Here is a 22,988-nt window from a genome sequence, read left to right on the forward strand (position 1 = left end):
TGTCCATTGCTCATGTTTCTTGGCTCAAGCAGGTCTCTTTTTATTATTGGTGTCCTTTAGTAGTGGTTTCTTTACAGCAATTCGACCATGAAGGCCTGATTCACACAGTCCCCTCTGAACAGTTGATGTTGAGATGTGTCTGTGACTTGAACTCTGTGAAGCATTTATTTGGGCTGTAATTTCTGAGGCTGGTAACTCTAATGAACTTATCCTCTGCAGCAGAGGTAACTCTGGGTCTTCCATTCCTGTGGTGGTTCTCATGAGAGCCAGTTTCATCATAGCGCTTGATGTTTTTTGTGACTGCACTTGTTCTTAAAGTTCTTAAAATGTTCCTTATTGACTGACCTTCATGTCTTAAAGTAATGATGGACTGTCGTTTCTCTTTGCTTATTTGAGCTGTTCTTGCCATAATATGGACTTGGTCTTTTACCAAATAGGGCTATCTTCTGTATACCCCCTACCTTGTCACAACACAACTGATTGGCTCAAACACATTAAGAAGGAAATAAATTAAACAAATTAAATTTTAAGAAGGCCCACCTGTTAATTGAAATGCATTCCAGGTGACTACCTCATGAAGCTGGTTGAGAGAATGCCAAGAGTGTGCAAAGCTGTCATCAAGGCAAAGGGTGGCTATTTGAAGAATCTCAAATATAACATATATTTTAATTTGTTTAACACTTCTTTGGTTACTACATGATTCCATATGTGTTATTTCATAGTTTTAATGTCTTCACTATTATTCTACAATGTATTTTTTTTACTAATTTGAATGAGTAGGTGTGTTCAAACTTTTGACTGATAGTGTATATATACATATATGAATAGATATGGCAGGTTTCAGGACTCTGATGTATCTGAAAATGTTGAAAAAATATATTTTCACCACCAAAGAATAGCAGTGTGGTTTTAATATGATTTGACTCTTGCAGGCTGTCAGGCTGTCTAGTCACAGAGGAAGGCTGTGCTTCTCTGGTCTCAGCTCTGAAGTCAAACCCCTCACACCTGAGAGAGCTGGATCTGAGTAACAATGACCTGAAGGATTCAGGAGTGAAGCTGCTCTCTGCTGGACTGGGGAATCCCCACTGTAAACTGGAGACTCTGAGGTCAGTATTCCTGTAGTTGGTCAACAAGTGAGAACTGTTCACCAGATCCACATGTGTTTACCAGGCACACATAGTCCACACCATATGTGTTTGGACAGTGAAGCTTACAGTTTTACATTTGGTTTTTAGATACAATGTTTCATATTATGCAACAGTACAGAATGTCACCTTTTATTTAAAGATTTTCATACATATACTGTATATTTTACCGTTTAGAAATGAAAGTACTTTATTATGTAGTTCTCCCATTTGAAAAAGTCATAATTATTTAGACAAATTAATTTATTCAAAAGTTTAGTATTTGGTCCAATATTCTTTTTCTGCAGTGATTACATCAAGCTTGTGATTCTACAAACTTGTTGAATACATTTGCAGTTTGTCTTGGTTTTGTTATAGATTATATTTTTCCTAATAGAAACTGAATGGTGAATAATGTCCTGTCATTTTGGAGTCACTTCACTTGTATTGTCAGTAAGAATAGAAGATGTTTCTGAACACTTCTACATTCATGTGGATGCTACCATGATTATGAATAATCATGAATGAATCGTGAATAATGATGAATGAGAAAGTTACAGAGGAACAAGGATCATACCCCCTCTGTTATTGGTAATGGTGAGAGGTTAGCATGTTTTGTTGTAGCCTCTGTAACTTTCTCACTCATTATTTTTCATGATTCATTCATGATTTTTATTAATCATGTCATCATCAGGATTCATTTAGTAGTGTTTAGAAACATGTTATCTACTCACTTAGACAGAAAATTACTCCAGTCATCATCCACCATTCAGTTACTATCGGGCAAAACATAACACAACCAAAACAAACTGCAAATGCAACCAACGAGTTTGAGTCACAAGCTTGATGTAGTCATTGTGTTCAAGGAATATCGGACCAAATAGTAAACTTTTGACTACTTTAAAACACTATGAGTGAATTTATCAAAATACTTATGACTTCTTCAAATGGGGGGACTAGATACATAAAGTGCTTTCATTTCTAAACGGTGAAACAGATATGTATTAAAATACCCTCAAATAAAAGGTGACATTATATACTGTCACCTCATATGAAACATTTGATCTCAAATCCAAAATGCTGGAGTATAGAGCCACATTTAAAATGTTATCTTTGTCAAAATAGATACGGTGTGGACTGTATACTCAATACAATCTAAATCTGATACCTCACTGTCTGTCTTTTGACTGATACTGCGTTTTAAACTGCTCTGGTCAGTCTACTCAAATATTTGTACTTTAGGTTTTTCTCTCTACAAGCAATACTTTGATCATTTGTAATTTCCAATAATCATACATTAATTTTTTTATAAATATATATGGCAGGGTTCAGGACACTGATATATCTGAAAATGTATCTGAAAAAATATACTGCCAATATTTTCACCCAAAGAATAGCAGTGTGGTTTTAATATGATTTGACTCTTTGCAGGCTGTCAGGCTGTCTAGTCACAGAGGAAGGCTGTGCTTCTCTGGTCTCAGCTCTGAAGTCAAACCCCTCACAGCTGAGAGAGCTGGATCTGAGTAACAATGACCTGAAGGATTCAGGAGTGAAGCTGCTCTCTGCTGGACTGGAGAATCCCCACTGTAAACTGGAGACTCTGAGGTCAGTATTCCTGTAGTTGGTCAACAAGTGATAACTGTTCACCAGATCCACATGTGTTTACCAGGCACACATAGTCCACACCATATGTGTTTGGACAGTGAAGCTTACAGTTTTACATTTGGTGCTATGCTCCAGCATTTTGGATTTAAGGTAGAATGTTTCATATGAGGCAAAAGTATAGAATGTCACCTTTTATTTGATGTTAATGGTGAGAGGTTAGCATGTTTTGAGAAAGATCATGAATGAATCATGAATAATAATGAATGAGAAAGTTACAGAGGCTACACTCTGTAACTTTCTCATTCATTATTATTCATGATTCATTCATGATCTTTCTCAATCATGGCAGTCACAGGCTTGATGTGGTCATTGCATTCAAAGAATAAGGGACCAAATACTAAACTTTTGACTACTTTACTACACTATAAGTTAGTTGGTCAGAATACTTATGACTTCTTGAAAAAGGGGGACTAGATACATAAAGTGCTTTCATTTCTAAACGGTGAAACAGATATGTATTAAAATACCCTCAAATAAAAGGCATTATATACTGTCACCTCATATGAAACATTTGATCTCAATTCCAAAATGCTGGAGTACAGAGCCACATTTAAAATGTTAGCTTCACTGTCAAAATAGATATGGTGTGGACTGTATACTCAATACAATCTAAATCTGATACCTCACTGTCTGTCTTTTGACTGATACTGCTTTTTAAACTGGTCTGGTCAGTCTACTCAAATATTTGTAATATGCATATTTCTCTCTACAATCAATATATGATCATTTCTAATAATGAAACATTCATTAATTTATTAATAGATAGAGTAGGTTTCAGGACACTGATATATCTGAAAATGTTGAAAAAATATATTGCCACTCTATTTTCACCACCAAAGAATAGCAGTGTGGTTTTAATATGATTTGACTCTTTGCAGGCTGTCAGGCTGTCTAGTCACAGAGGAAGGATGTGCTTCTCTGGTCTCAGCTCTGAAGTCAAACCCCTCACACCTGAGAGAGCTGGATCTGAGTAACAATGACCTGAAGGATTCAGGAGTGAAGCTGCTCTCTGCTGGACTGGGGAATCCCCACTGTAAACTGGAGACTCTGAGGTCAGTATTCCTGTAGTTGGTCAACAAGTGATAACTGTTCACCAGATCCACATGTGTTTACCAGGCACACATAGTCCACACCATATGTGTTTGGACAGTGAAGCTTACAGTTTTACATTTGGTGCTATGCTCCAGCATTTTGGATTTGAGATAGAATGTTTCATATTAGGCAACAGTACAGAATGTCTCCTTTTATTTAAAGGTATTCATATATAAATATATATATATATATATATATATATATATATATATATATATATATATATATATATTTTACCGTTTAGAAATGAAAGCACGTAATGTGTCTTGTTCTCCCATTTGAAAAGTTGTAATAATTTGGACATATTCACTTATATTGTATTAAAGTAGTCATAAGTTTAGTATTTGGTCCCATATTCCTTACCTGCAGTGATTACATCAAGCTTGTGATTCTACAAACTTGTTGAATGCATTTGCAGTTTGTTTTAGTTGTGTTTTGGATGATGTTTTTCCCAATAGAAACTGAATGGTGAATAATGTCCTGTCATTTTGGAGTCACTTCACTTGTATTGTCAGTAAGAATAGAAGATGTTTCTGAACACTTCTACATTCATGTGGATGCTACCATGATTATGAATAATCATGAATGAATCGTGAATGATGATGAATGAGAAAGTTACAGAGGAACAAGGATCATACCCCCTCTGTTATTGGTAATGGTGAGAGGTTAGCATGTTTTGTTGTAGTCTCTGTAACTTTCACACTCATTATTATTCATGATTCATTCATGATTTTTCTTAATCATGTCATCATCAGGATTCATTTAGTAGTGTTTAGAAACATGTTATCTACTCACTTAGACAGAAAATTACTCCAGTCATCATCCACCATTCAGTTACTATTGGACAAAACATAACCCAAAACACAACCAAAACAAACTGCAAATGCAACCAACGAGTTTGGGACCAAATACTCAACTTTTGACTACTTTAATACACTATAAGTGAATTGGTCAGAATACTTTTGACTTCTTCAAATGGGGGGACTAGATACATAAAGTGCTTTCATTTCTAAACGGTGAAACAGATATGTATTAAAATACCCTCAAATAAAAGGTGAGATTATATACTGTCACCTCATATGAAACATTTAATCTCAAATCCAAAATGCTGGAGTATAGAGCCACATTTAAAATGTTATCTTCACTGTCAAACTAGATATGGTGTGGAACGTATACTCAATACAATCTAAATCTGATACCTCACTGTCTGTCTTTTGACTGATTGTCACGATCGTCTTGACGAGAAGTAGACCAATGCGCAGCGTGTTGAGCGAACATGATTGCTTTATTTAACAAAGCACGAAACACAAAACAAAACACGACTCGTGACGTCCTCAGTAACAATGACCAATACGGAAACAAAAACCCACAAACACAAGGTGAAAACAGACAGTTTAAATATGGCTCCCAATCAGAGACAACGAGCCAACAGCTGACACTCGTTACCTCTGATTGGGAGTCACTCAAACAAAGAAATACAACAACCTAGAACAACCCAACCAAGACACAGAACACAAAGAAACGAACACACCCTGGCTCAACATACAGAGTCCCGGAGCCAGAGCGTGACAGTACCCCCCCCTAAAGGCGCGGACTGCGACCGCGCCTTAACAAAACCCAAACAGGGGAGGGCTGGGTGGGCATTCCTCCTCGGAGGCGGCTCCGGCTCCGGGCTTGACCACCACCCTTCCACAATTCCCCCGTAGCGCCCCCGGTCCGGTCTGACCCCGCTGGCTGGATCTGGACCGGACATCGACGGAGCGGATTGCTCAAGCTCCGTTGTGGAGCAGCTGCCCGGTACCTGATCAGGCACCGGACTGACGACGCGCACCCCTGGCTTGGCGCGTGAGGCAGGAACTGACTGGACCTGGCTGATGATGCGAACCCCTGGCTTGGTGCGTGGAGCAGCAACGGACCGGACCGGGCTGACGATACGCACCCCTGGCTTGGTGCGTGGAGCCGGAACGGGCCTCACCGGACTGACGACTCGCACCCCTGGCTTGGTGCGTGGAGCCGGAACGGGCCTCATCGGACTGACGACTCGCATCCCTGGCTTGGTGCGAGTAGCAGGAACGGGCTGGACCAGGCTGACGACTCGCACCCCTGGCTTGGTGCGAGTAGCAGGAACGGGCTGGACCAGGCTGACGACTCGCACCCCTGGCTTGGTGCGAGTAGCAGGAACGGGCTGGACCAGGCTGACGACTCGCATCCCTGGTTTGGTGCGAGTAGCAGGAACGGGCTGGACCAGGCTGACGACTCGCACCGTAGGTTTGGTGCGAGTGGCAGGAACAGGCCGGGTCGGGCTGGCGACGCACACCGTAGGCTTGGTGCGTGGAGCAGGGACAGGCCGGGCTGGGCTGGCGACGCACACCGTAGGCTTGGTGCGTGGAGCAGGAACCGGCCGGGCTGGGCTGGCGACGCACACCGTAGGCTTGGTGCGTGGAGCAGGGACAGGCCGGGCTGGGCTGGCGACGCACACCGTAGGCTTGGTGCGTGGAGCAGGGACAGGCCGGGCTGGGCTGGCGACGCACACCGTAGGCTTGGTGCGTGGAGCAGGAACAGGCCGGACCGGGCTGGCGACGCGCACCGTAGGTTTGGTGCGTGGAGCAGAGACAGACCGGGCTGGGCTGGCGACGCACACCGTAGGCTTGGTGCGTGGAGCAGGAACAGGCCGGGCTGGGCTGGCGATGCACACCGTAGGCTTGGTGCGTGGAGCAGGAACAGGCCGGGCTGGGCTGGCGACGCACACTGTAGGCTTGGTGCGTGGAGCAGGAACAGGCCGGACCGTACTGGGAACACACACCACTGGCCTTAAACGGGGATCAGGAACGGGCCGGACCGGACTGGCAATACACCTCAGTACCTCTCGCCGTGCCTCAACAACTTCCTTCCCTCCTCTCGCCAAATGGCTCCCGTAACCCGGTGGCCTTCTCTCCACGTCTCCCATTTCGCCCTGTGACAGCCTCCTGCTGCCCAGTCGCCCAAGCCGTGTGCCCCCCCCTAAAAATGTTCTGGGGTTGCCTCTCGTCCCTCTGACGCTGACACTGCTTACGCCGTTGCTCCTCTCTCCGTCGCCTCTCAACCGTCTCACTCCATGGCCGGCGATCCATCCCGGCCAGGATCTCTTCCCAGGTCCAGGACCCCTGCCCGTCCAAAATCTGTTCCCACGTCCAGGCTGCCGATTCCTGGACACGCTGCTTGGTCCTAGTATGGTGGGTTTTTCTGTCACGATCGTCTTGACGAGAAGTAGACCAATGCGCAGCGTGTTGAGCGAACATGATTGCTTTATTTAACAAAGCACGAAACACAAAACAATACACGACTCGTGACGTCCTCAGTAACAATGACCAATACGGAAACAAAAACCCACAAACACAAGGTGAAAACAGACAGTTTAAATATGGCTCCCAATCAGAGACAACGAGCCAACAGCTGACACTCGTTACCTCTGATTGGGAGTCACTCAAACAAAGAAATACAACAACCTAGAACAACCCAACCAAGACACAGAACACAAAGAAACGAACACACCCTGGCTCAACATACAGAGTCCCGGAGCCAGAGCGTGACACTGATACTGCTTTTTAGTCTACTCAAATATTTGTACTATACATGTTTCTCTCTACAAGCAATATTATGATAATTTCTAATAATGATACATTAATTTATGAATATATATGGCAGGTTTCAGGACACTGGTTTTAATATGATTTGACTCTTTGCAGGCTGTCAGGCTGTCTAGTCACAGAGGAAGGCTGTGCTTCTCTGGTCTCAGCTCTGAAGTCAAACCCCTCACACCTGAGAGAGCTGGATCTGAGCTACAATCACCCAGGAGACTCAGGAGTCAGACTGCTCTCTGCTGGACTGGAGGATCCACACTGCAGACTGGAGAAACTCAAGTATGTAGAGGGTTTATGTCAATGTTCATATCAGACATGTTGGAGTTATCAGGCTAGTTAAGACAAACATTCTTACCACCACTTGGACTAAGTTATATAAAGACTGTGTGTGTGCGTGTGTGCGTGTGTGCGTGTGTGTGTGTGTGTGTGTGTGTGTGTGTGAATGTGTGTGTGTGTGTGTGGGTCCAGTGTGTGTGTGTGGGTCCAGTGTGTGTGTGTGTGTGGGTCCTGTGTGTGTGTGTGTCCAGTGTGTGTGTGTGTCCAGTGTTTGTGTCCAGTGTGTGTGTGTGTCCGGTGTGTGTATGTGTGTGTGTGTGTCTGTGTGTGTCCAGTGTGTGTATGTGTCTTTGTCCAGTGTGTGTGTGTGTGTGTGTGTGTCCAGTGTGTATGTGTGCACGTGTATCAGTACACACACTGGACACACACACACACTGGACACACACACACTCACACTGGACACACACACACTAGACACACACACACACACTGGACACACACAAACAATGGACACACACACACAGTGGACAAACACACACACACACACACACTGGACACACACCGGGGACACACACAAACACAAACACACACTGGACACACACACAAACACACACACACTGGACACACACACAAACACACACACACTGGACACACACTGGACAGACACACACACACTGTAAACACACACACTGGACACATACACACAAAGGACACACACACACACAAACACACACTAGACACACACACACACACACACACACACACACTGGACACACACACACACACACAAGGATTAATTTAGTAGTGTTTAGAAACATGTTATCTACTGTTAATAATGATACATTCATTCATGTATATACAGTACCAGTCAAACGTTTGGACACACCTACTCATTCAAGGGTTTGTCTTTATTTTTACTATTTTTTCCATTGTAGAATAATAGTGAAGACATTAAAACTATGAAATAACACATATGGAATAATGTAGTAACCAAAAAAGTGTTAAACAAATGAAAATATATTTTATATTTGAAATTCTTCAAATAGCCACCCTTTGCCTTGATGACAGCTTTGCACACTCTTGATATTCTCTCAACCAGCTTCACCTGGAATGCTTTTCCAACAGTCTTGAAGGAGTTCCCACATATGCTGAGCACTTGTTGGCTGCTTTTCCTTCACTCTGCCGTCCAACTCATCCCAAACCATCTCAATTGGGTTGAGGTCGGGTGATTATGGAGGCCAGGTCATCTGATCAGCACTCAATCCCTCTCCTTACACAGCCTGGAAGTGTGTTGGGTCATTGTCCTGTTGAAAAACAAATGATAGTCCCACTAAGCCCAAACCAGATGGGATGGCGTATCGCTGCAGAATGCTGTGGTAGCCATGCTGGTTAAGTGTGCCTTGAATTCTAAATAAATCACAAACAGTGTCACCAGCAAAGCACCCCCACACCATAACACCTCCTCCTCCATGCTTTACGGTGGGAACTACACATGCGGAGATCATCCGTTCACCCACACTGCTTCTCACAAAGACACGGCGGTTGGAACCAAAAATCTCAAATTTGGACTCCAGACCAAAGGACAAATGTCCACCTGTGTAATGTCCATTGCTCGTGTTTCTTGGCCCAAGCAGGTCTCTTCTTCTTATTGGTGTCCTTTAGTAGTGATTTATTTGCAGCAATTTGACCATGAAAGCCTGATTCACACAGTCTCCTCTGAACAGTTGATGTAGAGATGTGTCTGTGACTTGAACTCTGTGAAGAATTTATTTGGGCTGCAATTTCTGAGGCTGGTAACTCTGATGAACGTATCCTCTGCAGCAGAGGTAACTCTGGGTCTTCCATTCCTGTGGCGGTCCTCATGAGAGCCAGTTTCATCATAGTGCTTGATATTTTTTGCGACTGCACTTGAAGAAACTTTAAAAGTTCTTGAAATGTTCCTTATTGAATGACCGTCATGTCTTAAAGTAATGATGGACTGTCATTTCTCTTTGCTTATTTGAGCTGTTCTTGCCATAATATGGACTTGGTCTTTTACCAAATAGGGCTATCTTCTGTATACCCCCCTACCTTGTCACAACACAACTGATTGGCTCAAACTCATTAAGAAGGAAATAAATTCCACAAATTACCTTTTAAGAAGGCACACCTGTTAATTGAAATGCGTTCCAGGTGACTACCTCATGAAGCTGGTTGAGAGAATGCCAAGAGTGTGCAAAGCAGTCATCAAGGCAAAGGGTGGCTATTTAAGAATCTAAAATATATTTTGATTTTTTTAACACTTTTTTGGTTACTACATGATTCCATATGTGTTATTTCATAGTTTTGATGTCTTCACTATTATTCTACAATGTAGAAAAATAGTTTAAAAAATAAATAAACAAAAACTTGAATGAGTAGGTGTGCTCAAACATTTGACTGGTACTGTATATATACATTTATGAATAGATATGGCAGGTTTCAGGACTCTGATGTATCTGAAAATGTTGAAAAAATATATTTTCACCAACAAAGAATAGTAGTGTGATTTTAATAAGATTTGACTCTTTGCAGGCTGTCAGGCTGTGGAGTCACAGAGGAAGGCTGTGCTTCTCTGGTCTCAGCTCTGAAGTCAAACCCCTCACACCTGAGAGAGCTGGATCTGAGTAACAATGACCTGAAGGATTCAGGAGTGAAGCTGCTCTCTGCTGGACTGGGGAATCCCCACTGTAAACTGGAGACTCAGGTCAGTATTCCTGTAGTTGGTCAACAAGTGATACCTGTTCACCAGATCCACATGTGTTTACCAGGCACACATAGTCCACACCATATGTGTTTGGATAGTGAAGCTTACAGTTTTACATTTGGTGCTATGCTCCAGCATTTTGGATTTGAGATATAATGTTTCATATTAGGCGACAGTACAGAATGTAACCTTTTATTTGAGAGTATTTTCATACATATCTGTTTTACTGTTTAGAAATGAAAGCACTTTATGTATCTAGTTCTCCCATTTGAAAAAGTCTTAATAATTTGGACATATTCACTTATATTGTATTAAAGTAGTCATAAGTTTAGTATTTGGTCCCATATTCCTTACCTGCAGTGATTACATCAAGCTTGTGATTCTACAAACTTGTTGAATACATTTGCAGTTTGTCTTGGTTGTGTTTTGGATTATGTTTTTCCCAATAGAAACTGAATGGTGAATAATGTCCTGTCATTTTGGAGTCACTTCACTTGTATTGTCAGTAAGAATAGAAGATGTTTCTGAACACTTCTACATTCATGTGGATGCTACCATGATTATGAATAATCATGAATGAATGGTGAATGATGATGAATGAGAAAGTTACAGAGGAACAAGGATCATACCCCCTCTGTTATTGGTAATGGTGAGAGGTTAGCATGTTTTGTTGTAGCCTCTGTAACTTTCTCACTCATTATTATTCATGATTCATTCATGATCTTTATTAATCATGGCATCATCAGGATTAATTTAGTTGTGTTTAGAAACATGTTGTCTACTCACTTAGACAGAAGATTACTCCAGTCATCATCCACCATTCAGTTACTATTGGGCAAAACATAACCCAAAACACAACCAAAACAAACTGCAAATGCAACCAACGAGTTTGGGACCAAATACTAAACTTTTGGCTACTTTAATACACTATAAGTGGATTGGACAGAATTCAAATAGGGGGACTAGATACATAAAGTGCTTTCATTTCTAAACGGTGAAACAGATATGTATTTAAATACCCTCAAATAAAAGGAATTATATACTGTCACCTCATATGAAACATTTGATCTCAAATCCAAAATGCTGGAGTATAGAGCCACATTTAAAATGTTAGCTTCACTGTCAAAATATATATGGTGTGGACTGTATACTCAATACAATCTAAATCTGATACCTCACTGTCTGTCTTTTGACTGATACTGCTTTTTAAACTGCTCTGGTCAGTCTACTCAAATATTGGTAATATACATGTTTCTCTCTACAAGCAATATTATGATAATTTCTAATAATGATACATTAATTTATGAATAGATATGGCAGGTTTCAGGACACTGATATATCTGAATATGTTGAAAAAATATACTTCCACTATTTTCACCACCAAAGAATAGCAGTGTGGTTTTATTATGATTTGACTCTTTGCAGGCTGTCAGGCTGTCTAGTCACAGAGGAAGGCTGTGATTCTCTGGTCTCAGCTCTGAAGTCAAACCCCTCACACCTGAGAGAGCTGGACCTGAGCTACAATCACCCAGGAGACTCAGGAGTCAGACTGCTCTCTGCTGGACTGGAGGATCCACACTGCAGACTGGAGAAACTCAAGTATGTAGAGGGTTTATGTCAATGTTCATATCAGACATGTTGGAGTTATCAGGCTAGTTAAGACAAACATTCTGACCACCACTTGGACTAAGTTATATAAAGACTGTGTGTGTGTGTGTGTGTGTCCAGTGTCCAGTGTGTATGGACGCACACACTAACTGGACACACACTGGACACACACACACACTGGACACACACACACACTGAACACACTCACACACACTAACTGGACACACACACATGGGGCACATATACACAAACTGGACACACACACACACACACACTGTAAAAACACACACTGGACACAGACACACACACACACACAAAGGAAACACCACACACACACTGGACACACAAACACATACTTGACACACACTCACACTGGACACACAAACTGGACACACACATACACACGCACACATATACACATTGGACACACACACACACACACACACACACACACACACACACACACACTCACTCACACTGGACACACACACACACACACACACACACACACACTGGACACATACACACAAAGGACACACACTCACACAAACACACTGGACACACACACACACACACACTAACTGGACACATACACACAAAGGACAAATACACACACACACACTGGACACACACACACACTGGAAAAACACCCACTGGACACACACACAACAAACACACACACACACACACAAAGGAAACACACACACACACACTGGACACACACACATTGGACACACAACCACACACACACACACACTGGACACACACACACTGGACACACACACACACACACACTGGACACACACACACTCACACTCACACTGGACACACACACACAAACACTGGACACACACACACACACACTGGACACACTCACACACACTAACTGGACACACACACACACACACACTGGACACACACACACACACTGGACACACACACATTGGACATACACAAACACAAACACAAACATACTGGACACACATACACACACACTGGACATACACACACAAACACTTGACAAACACACACTGGACACACACACACTGGACACATACACACTGGACACAGACACACACACAGGACACAAACACACACTGGACACACACATACACACACACACATATACACACTGGACAAACACACACTGGACACACACACACACACACAGACACACAGGACACACACACTCACTACACTGGACACACACACACACTGTACACATATACACACACACACACACACACACAGACTGGACACACACACACACTGGACACACACACACACTGGACACACACACTGTACACACACACACGCTGGGGACACACACACACACACACACACACACACACACTGGACACACACACTGGAAACACACACACAGACACACTGGACACACACACACACACACACACTCACTCACACTGGACACACACACACACACACACACACACACTGGACACACACACTATACACACACACACACACACACACACACACACACTGGACACACACACATTGGACACACACTAGACACACACTGAACACACACACACACACAAACTAGACACACACTGGACACACACACACACACACACACACACACACACACACTGGACACACACACACACTGGACACACACACACACACACACACTGGACACACACACACTCACACTGGACACACACACACACACACACACACACACACACAAAAGGAAACACACACACACACACACTGGACACAGACACACACACACACACACACACACACACACACACTGGACACAAACACGCTTGGACAAAGTTATATGCTGACTGTGTGTGTGTGTGTGTGTGAGTTAAGGTGTATCCCTCAATGACTGTCTGTTCTTCTGCTTACCGCTACAGTGTGGAACATGGTGGAGAGAACACAATGAAACCTGGACTTAGAAAATGTGAGTGTTGACTGCTGTGAAGAATATAACTAAGAATAAGTCTTAATTCAAGTGAAGTCAAAGTCAAAGACCATCATTACTTACTTGGTCATATTAAATATCAGCTGTAGTTCTACAGAAGCACAAATCAGGGACCCCAAAGTTTACAAAGAGTTGCTTTGACAATGTGTGTGTCTGTGTGTGTGTGTGTGTTGCGTGTTCGTGTTACTTTAGAAATGTGTGTGTGTGTGTGTGCGTTCATGCATGAAAGTGTGAGTGTGTATGTGTATCCAGTGTGTATGTGTGTGTTCAGGATGTGTGTGTGTGTGTGTGTTCAGTGTGTGTGTGTGTTCAGGGTGTGTGTGTGTGTTCAGGGTGTGTGTGTGTGTGTTCAGGATGTGTGTGTGTGTTCAGGATGTGAGTGTGTATCCGGTGTGTGTGTGTGTTCAGGATATGTGTGTGTGTGTGTTCAGTGTGTGTGTGTGTGTGTGTGTTTGTGTGTGTGTTCAGGATGTGAGTGTGAGTGTGTATCCGGTGTGTGTGTGTGTGTGTTTGTTCAGGATGTGTGTGTGGTGTTCAGTGTGTGTGTGTGTGTGTGTTCAGGATGTGAGTGTGTATCCGGTGTGTGTGTGTGTGTGTTCAGGATATGTGTGTGTGTGTGTTCAGTGTGTGTGTGTGTGTGTGTGTGTTTGTGTGTGTGTTCAGGATGTGAGTGTGAGTGTGTATCCGGTGTGTGTGTGTGTGTGTGTTTGTTCAGGATGTGTGTGTGTGTGTTCAGTGTGTGTGTGTGTGTGTGTTCAGGATGTGAGTGTGTATCCGGTGTGTGTGTGTGTGTGTGTGTGTGTGTGTTCAGTGTGTGTGTGTGTGTGTGTGTGTGTGTGTTTGTGTGTGTGTTCAGGATGTGAGTGTGAGTGTGTATCCGGTGTGTGTGTGTGTGTGTGTGTGTTTGTTCAGGATGTGTGTGTGTGTGTTCAGTGTGTGTGTGTGTGTGTGTGTGTGTGTTCAGGATGTGAGTGTGTATCCGGTGTGTATGTGTGTGTTCAGGATGTGTGTGTGTGTTCAGGATATGTGTGTGTGTCCAGTGTGTGTTCAGGATGTGTGTGTGTGTGTGTGTGTGTTCTGTGTGTGTGTGTGTGTGTGTGTTCAGGATGTGAGTGTGAGTGTGTATCCGGTGTGTGTGTGTGTGTGTTCAGGATATGTGTGTGTGTTCAGTGTGTGTGTGTGTGTGTTCAGGATGTGTGTGTGTGTTCAGTGTGGGTGTGTGGGTGTGTGTGTTCAAGGATGTGTGTGTGTGTGTGTGTGTGTTCAGGATGATGATGAATTGTAATATTGTGTCCGGTTTTATCCATCAGATGTCTGTGATCTCACACTGGACCTAAACACAGTAAACAGACTCCTCTCTCTGTCTGAGGAGAACAGAAAGGTGACATGGAGGAGAGAGGAGCAGCCGTATCCTGATCACCCAGAGAGATTTAAGGACTGTGAACAGCTGCTGTGTAGAGAGGGTCTGACTGGGCGCTGTTACTGGGAGGTAGAGTGGAGTGGGAGAGGGGCTGGTATAGGAGTTACATATAAAGGAATCAGCAGGAGAGGAAGGGGTAATGACTGTTGGATTGGATGGAATGACAAGTCCTGGAGTCTGATCTGCTCTGACAACAGTTACAGAGCCTGGCACAATAATAAGTCCACTACCATAGACGTCCCCTCCTCCAGCTCCCACAGAGTAGGAGTGTATCTGGACTGGCCAGCCGGCACTCTGTCCTTTTACAGAGTTTCCTCTGACACACTGACCCACCTGAACACATTCCACTCCACATTCACTGAGCCCCTCTATCCAGGGTTTAGGGTTCATGTTGACTCCTCAGTGTCCCTGTAAATAATAACCATGGTAACACTGACACACACACACACACACACACACACAAACTGGACACACACTGGACACACACACACACATTCACACTGGACACACACACACACACTGCACAAACACACACACACACACTGGACACACACACACACACACACACTGGACACACACACACACTCACACTGGACACACACACTGCACACTGCACACACACACACAAACACACAATTGAGACACACACACTGGACACACACACACTGGACACAAACACTAGGTACACACACACACACACACACACACACACACACACACACTGGGCACACACACACACACACTGGACACACACAGACACACACTGGACACACACACACACACACACACACACACACACACACTGGACACACACACATGCTGGACACACAAACACTGGACACACACACACTGGGTACACACACACACACACTGGACACACACACACCAACACACACTGGACACACACACACACACGCACACATACACACACTGGACACACACACTGGACACATACACACTGGGGACACACACCGGACACACAAACACTGGACACACACACACACACACACACACTCACACATACACACACAGGACACACAACGGAGACACACACACTGGACATACACACACACTGGACACACACACACACACACTGGACACACACACACTGGACACACACACACTGGACTCACACACACCGGACACACACACACACACCGGACACACACACACACACAGGACACACACACACACACTGGACACACACTCACAGGACACACACACACACACACACACACACATACTGGACACACACACAGACACACACTGGACACACACACACACACTGGACACACACACATGCTGGACACACAAACACTGGACACACACACACTGGGTACACACACACACACACACACACACACTGGACACACACACACACACTGGACACACACACACCAACACACACTGGACACACACACACACACGCACACATACACACACTGGACACACACACTGGACACATACACACACTGGACACACACAGGAGACACACACACTGGACACACACACACACACACTGGACACACACACACACCAGACACACACACACACACAGGACACACACACACACACTGGACACACACACTGGGTACACACACACACACACGCACACGCACACACACTGGACACACACACTGGACACACACGCACACATACACACACTGGATACACACACTGGACACACACAAACACACACACTGGACACACACACACACACACACACACACAGGAGACACACACACTGGACACTCACAAACACTGGACACACACACACTGGACACACACACACACACTGGACACACATACAGGAGACACACACACACACACACACACATATTGGACACACACACACACACACACACACACACACTGGACACACACACACACACTCTGGATACACACACACACACACACACTCACACATCTTCTTATAATAGTGAGGACCTTGACACAGGACCTTCAAATGAGGACCATCATTTCTGATAGAATTGGGAACAAACAGACTCCTCATTCCAGCACTAAGTTTCCAACAAACACAGACATCACTTCAAAACCTGATAAACTCCAATGAACAAATAGACATGCAGGGCACTAGTCTAGTGAGGACCAGTGGTTGCTAGGCAGTTTCTGGATCCCAGGTTCCAGAACAGCTTCTATCCCAGTTCTATCTGCCTGTTAAATCAAGCAACCTAAACTGTTTCCATCAGACTTTTAGAACATCACTGAACATTTTTTCCTTTTATGATCTTACCACTTTGCATGTTTTATTGATGTTCTTATGATATATTTTACTGTTTGTGTGTACGTACCACAGGAGGTTGGTGGGACCTTAGTTGGGGAGGACAGGCTTGTAATGGCTGGAGCGGATTGAGTGGAATGGTATCAAATACATCAAATACATGGTTTCCATGGTTTCCATGTGTTTGATGCCATTTCATTGGCTCCGTTCCAGCCATTATTATGAGCCGTCCTCCCCTCAGCAGCCTCCACTGGTATGTACTGTCCTATGTGAGCTCCAACAAGGAATTCCAATGTATCTATTACTTTTAATACCTGCAAATGGCAAATAAACTACTTGAACTCCTTATGAGTGTCTGCAGCCGACTAGGCTGTTGCCGTCTGACAAGATGCCATCTGACATTACAGGAATATTCTGCAAATGTTGATGAATCCACCCAAAACAACATGTAGTCTTTCCCCTAGACTCCCATGAAGTTATAGTGGGACGTTATGAGTTGACGTTAAGGTAACATACTCAGAACATACTGCACTTTGTTGATACTGTTTTAGATGTATCCTCTGTTTAACCATTTAATCTCTTACAATAACACTTAAAATACCAATGGGATCATTTATGGATGTCCTTTATGTAGGAAAACTAATTGTATACGGACATATGGTCCATAACTGTACAATTGTACATTGATATATTGTACTTTTCATAATAAAACATACTTTAAACAAGAAAAAGCATGTTAATTGTGAAAACAATGTCGTTATTGATTTTACATTGTCCTCTCCCAGTCACAGGTTGACTTTTGTCATGAATCTTGCCCTGGAGGCAGAATTGCGCAATTTCCTCTAGATATGCCAGCTGCATAGTCAAAATTGGCTATATCGTAAACATTTGTGGAAAATAATTTTGTTTTATGGTCTTAATTTAAGGTAAGGATTAGCAGTGAGGTTAAGGTTAGCATTAAAATCAGATATTATTACTTTATGCCTGTGCCAGCTAGTGACCACTTTGCAGAACTGCCTCCAGGGCAAGATTCATGACAATAAATGCCAACCTGCCTCCCAGTCATCCCCTCCCTATCTCTACAAGGCTGCAGAACATGCAAGCTAGTGATGCGGGGGTTGTCTCATAACCCACAGTCCCCAGGCGGGTGGGTGGCAGGCAGGTTCAATACAGAGAAAACAATAGACTACATAAGAAAATCCATCAATGGATCATTATTGTGCAATTTACACTAAGTGGACAAAACATTAAGGACACCTGCTCTTTCCATGACAGACTGAGCAGATTAATCCAGGTGAAAGCTATGATCCCTTATTGATGTCACTTGTAGATGAAGGGGACGGGACAGGTTAAAGAAGGATGTTTAAGCCTGGAGACAATTGAGACATGGATTGTGTATGTGTGCCATTCAGAGGGTGAATGGGCAAGACAAAATATTGATGTGCCTTCAAACGGGGTATGGTAGTAGGTGCCAGGCACACCGGTTTGTGTCAAGAACTGCAACGTTGCTGGGTTTTTCACGCTCATGGTACACCACACAAAGGACATCCAGCCAACTTGACACAACTGTGGGAAGAATTGGCGTCAACATGGGCCAGCATCCCTGTGGAACGCTTTCAACACGTTGTAGAGTCCATGCCCCGATGAATTGAGGCTGTTTTGAGGACAAAAGTGGGGAGGTAACTCAATATTAGGAAGGTGTTTGATATAATGTCTTTTGATACAGCATTTATGGTGAGAGAGAGGAGAAGGACACGCCATGAGTTGTGTCGGTCACGGATGGGGGGCCAGAAGGTCGGCGTGCCAAGATAGATTAGGGGCCACTGTTGCTAATCTTAGAAAGAGTACGTGATGGAATGGCCTGGCTAGGGTGCCACACGATACTATGTACGGGGATCCTATTGTAGGAGATGAGTGACACTCAATAATGATTGGCAACTGTGGGATGGAAGTAGCTCGGAGAGCATTATATAAACTGAAAGGTTTTCTATGGAAGTCATTCAGATGACAAGAGGCTACGCCCGTACCGCTTGAATCCAGTACTGTAACCATTAAATAACAATGAATCAACTCTCCATCTAAGTGGTCGACTACTCTCTTACATCCTGAAGTACGAGATACCAGAGAAACTCTTCATAACAGTGTTGTAAATATTTAGTCCACTCAGTGTATAACCTGTAGCTACACTGTGCAGTTAGCACCTTAACAGACGGCCCCTGTCTTTATCAGCATCATAAAAGATGACAGTATTTCAACCACATCAAATATGCATCCAAGCCAAAAGACTAATGACACAGGAGTGGTATCTGATTCTACACTATAGGAACCTTTTCAAGTGGTTATGAGAGGTCATATTATTTCATATGAGTCTGCCATAAACAAAAGGGAATGGCATGTGACTGGAGGAGATCGCCTGCCCAACATCCTCTATTCTGACCAACAGAGACAAATCCAGTCCCTTTGAACTACCTAGATCTGTCCAGCAGGGTTGCCCACTCAGTCCTCTGCTCTTCGCTGTCTCCCTTGAACCCCTGGCGATACAAGTAAGGGATCATCCTAATATCCAAGGTCTTAAAGTAGGAAACATAGAAAGCATCATTTCGTTATATGCAGACAATGTGCTTTTATACCTCTCAGACCCAGTAGCCTCTGTTCCTAACCTACTAGACTCAATCAATTCATTTGGCAAACTATCTGGAAATTCAATAAATTGGGGAAAAAGTGACCTCATGTGTATCTCAGATAATTTTACAACAAGTGAGCTAGAGAGGATACCATTTAAAACTTACCTGGGTCTAAACATACCTAGAAACCCAAAGCTCATCTGTAAATAGTATTTTTCTCCAACTACACAGAGGCCTCTACCGGTCATCTCAAGGGACCTGGGGGTAAAGAGTATTTTTCTCCAACTACACAGAGGCCTCTCTACTGGTTGAATAATAATGAAGGTAGGTCAATTCAATTCAAATAATATAGCTAGTAACTTCAAAATACTTACAGCTGCCGTTTTCTTTGTGAACATGGTGAGATGGAGGAAGCCGCATACACATGTAGAGTTGTGGGGGAGGGGACAAGTTTCCCAAATAGACACTGGCTTTAGATCAGGTTTAAATTCCCCCCACTAATGATCCTTGTTAGGTTTGGGGGAGGGGAAGCTGATCCTAGATCTGTATCTAGGGGAAACTTCACCCCAGCAAAGAGAGATGGGGGAAGAGGAGGAGAGAGAGCGTTGCTCTCAGGATTGACAGATCATGTACAACATCTACCAGTAGGAAATTGGTGTCAGAATATAATATCTGACCTTTAGCAGTTCTAATGTCTTCATTTGCTCCATTTCATTAGTCTTGTTGATTGATTGCTGATATCTAGTTTCACAGGTGAGATGGTGTTGATGAAGAGCATCCATCCGTTTTAGTAACGCATTAATAGTAATGCATTCATAGACATATAGTTGATACTGGTGGTCCTACCCATCCCCCACTTCACTACATTAACCCTACACTTGCTGCTCACATGGTGGTTTGTCTAAATGTATCTGACTTTAGGTCAGTTTTTAAGGTTCAGAAGGTAAAGATTGTGTTAGGCTGTGTCAGGAACACTGCCGCTCCCAGATCACACATTGCCCTATATAAGTATATACTGTAGCAAGCTGAACCCAACACCTACCAATTACCACCTTCTGGTCTCTTGGTGTAATGGATAAGGTGTTGGCTTGATAGTCGCTGGACCCGGGTTCGAGTCCCGGTTGGAGCTATCCCTTAATTCGTTACATTGGTGTCAGAAGTGGGATAGTGCCTGTGAGGCCATCAAAGAGGCATGTACACGTGAGAGACTTGCTATAAAGAAGTGTGGGGGCATGCTCTCCCCAAGGAAGGGGGTAATATAGCGACCTTAATCCAACACCTAGCCACAACATCGAGAGGTTCGGACCTCTTGGCGTAGCGCTTGTTGGGTTCTGACTTCTAAACATGAAATAGATTTATTAATGTCACTGAGGGAGAGAGGGGAATGTATAACGTTTCCATTCTGTCAGGATATGTTATTGTTAGCCATCAGGGATCCTATTGGAGGAAAAGAGACACAGTCTGGTACAAGTCAACATGACAGCCGTGAGTTGGGGAGGAGTGAGCAATTTGGGCAGAGGTCAGGTTAGATGAAGTGAGGAAGAACATACATCACTAATCTTCTGGATAGCAACAGAGGTGTATTGGCTGTTCAGATGTGGAAGGAGGGGCTCAGCATAGGAGGAAGGGTTAAATACCAGTGCTTGTGTGAATATGTTCTTTGTCTTATGCAGCTGTATGATCCAATGGGTGAATAAACTTGGTTTGAGCTTTACTAAACGTCCCTGAGTTTTACTAGGTTCATTTAGAACCTAACACGCTTAAGGTGTTGGCTTGACAGTTGATGGACCCAGGTTCAAAACCCGTTTGGGGCTACCCCCTGAATTCACTACACTATATTTGTTTGCCTACGGGCAGGGAGACCCGGGTTTGAGAAGATTTCCTAGGAAGCCCATGCTAGAAGTGTTAGGAGGTGGAAGTTAGAGAATTAGTCCAGTAACTGAAAGGTCACTGGTTTGAGTCCTGAGCCAGACAACAAAACGTGGGATTGGATCTGAACTGGCAGATCTGTGACCAACCCCCTTCAGAAAGACAAATTCCCTTTGTTCCCTGTAACATGGACTAATAAAGTTGTACTGTGCTGTGCTGCACTTTATTAAACAGAACCTGAGAGTCCAGCATGTCAGGGGATGGGGTGGGGGGGTGGGGGGTGAGAGCAGCAGTGGGGGATGGGTAGCTAGTCCTTGATTGGCTGTAGACCTGGGAGCCACAACTGCCAAGAGAAATTCAATCTACCCTTTTTATCAGCCAAGCCAACATACTGTTTTACACACCGTTTTTGTGGACTGTTAATGTTTATATTTAAAATCAACACTGAGCATTTCATGTTATAATCTGTTATTTATCAAATCTTATATTGAAACCATATACAATATGCACCAGAAATGGTTGTAATGAAAACCTGAGACACTCCTATAGACCGATGGAATTATGAGGAGGGGAAAATTATGTATATCTGAAAGATATCAAGTAATTTAGGATTTGAAGTCAATTCTTGCGTGGGAAACTGCAGTCTGGTTTGTTTGTCTGAGTGAACAGAGCAGTTGGGGGAAGGGAATACACATACAATGTTTCAATCTCCAACTGTCTTGTTTCACAGACTCCTGTGAGAGAGAATATAGTAGACGGTTGCTGT

General features: G+C 43.6%; 1 protein-coding gene across 1 annotated transcript; it reads left to right on the forward strand.

Moving 5' to 3' along the window:
• Nucleotides 1-4,127: 4,127 nt before the first annotated feature.
• LOC311150841 (stonustoxin subunit beta-like) lies at nt 4,128-16,439 on the forward strand (the record flags this gene model as incomplete). The annotated part of the gene is made up of 2 exons (XM_084188389.1): nt 4,128-4,137; nt 15,378-16,439. 2 exons carry the CDS (start codon nt 4,128-4,130, stop codon nt 15,899-15,901), a joined length of 534 nt encoding a protein of 177 aa, XP_084044515.1. The 3' UTR covers nt 15,902-16,439.
• Nucleotides 16,440-22,988: the final 6,549 nt, after the last annotated feature.

This window comes from Coregonus lavaretus (genome assembly GCF_964263955.1).
Source record: "Coregonus lavaretus genome assembly, chromosome: 2".
Taxonomy (NCBI): Eukaryota; Metazoa; Chordata; class Actinopteri; order Salmoniformes; family Salmonidae; genus Coregonus; species Coregonus lavaretus.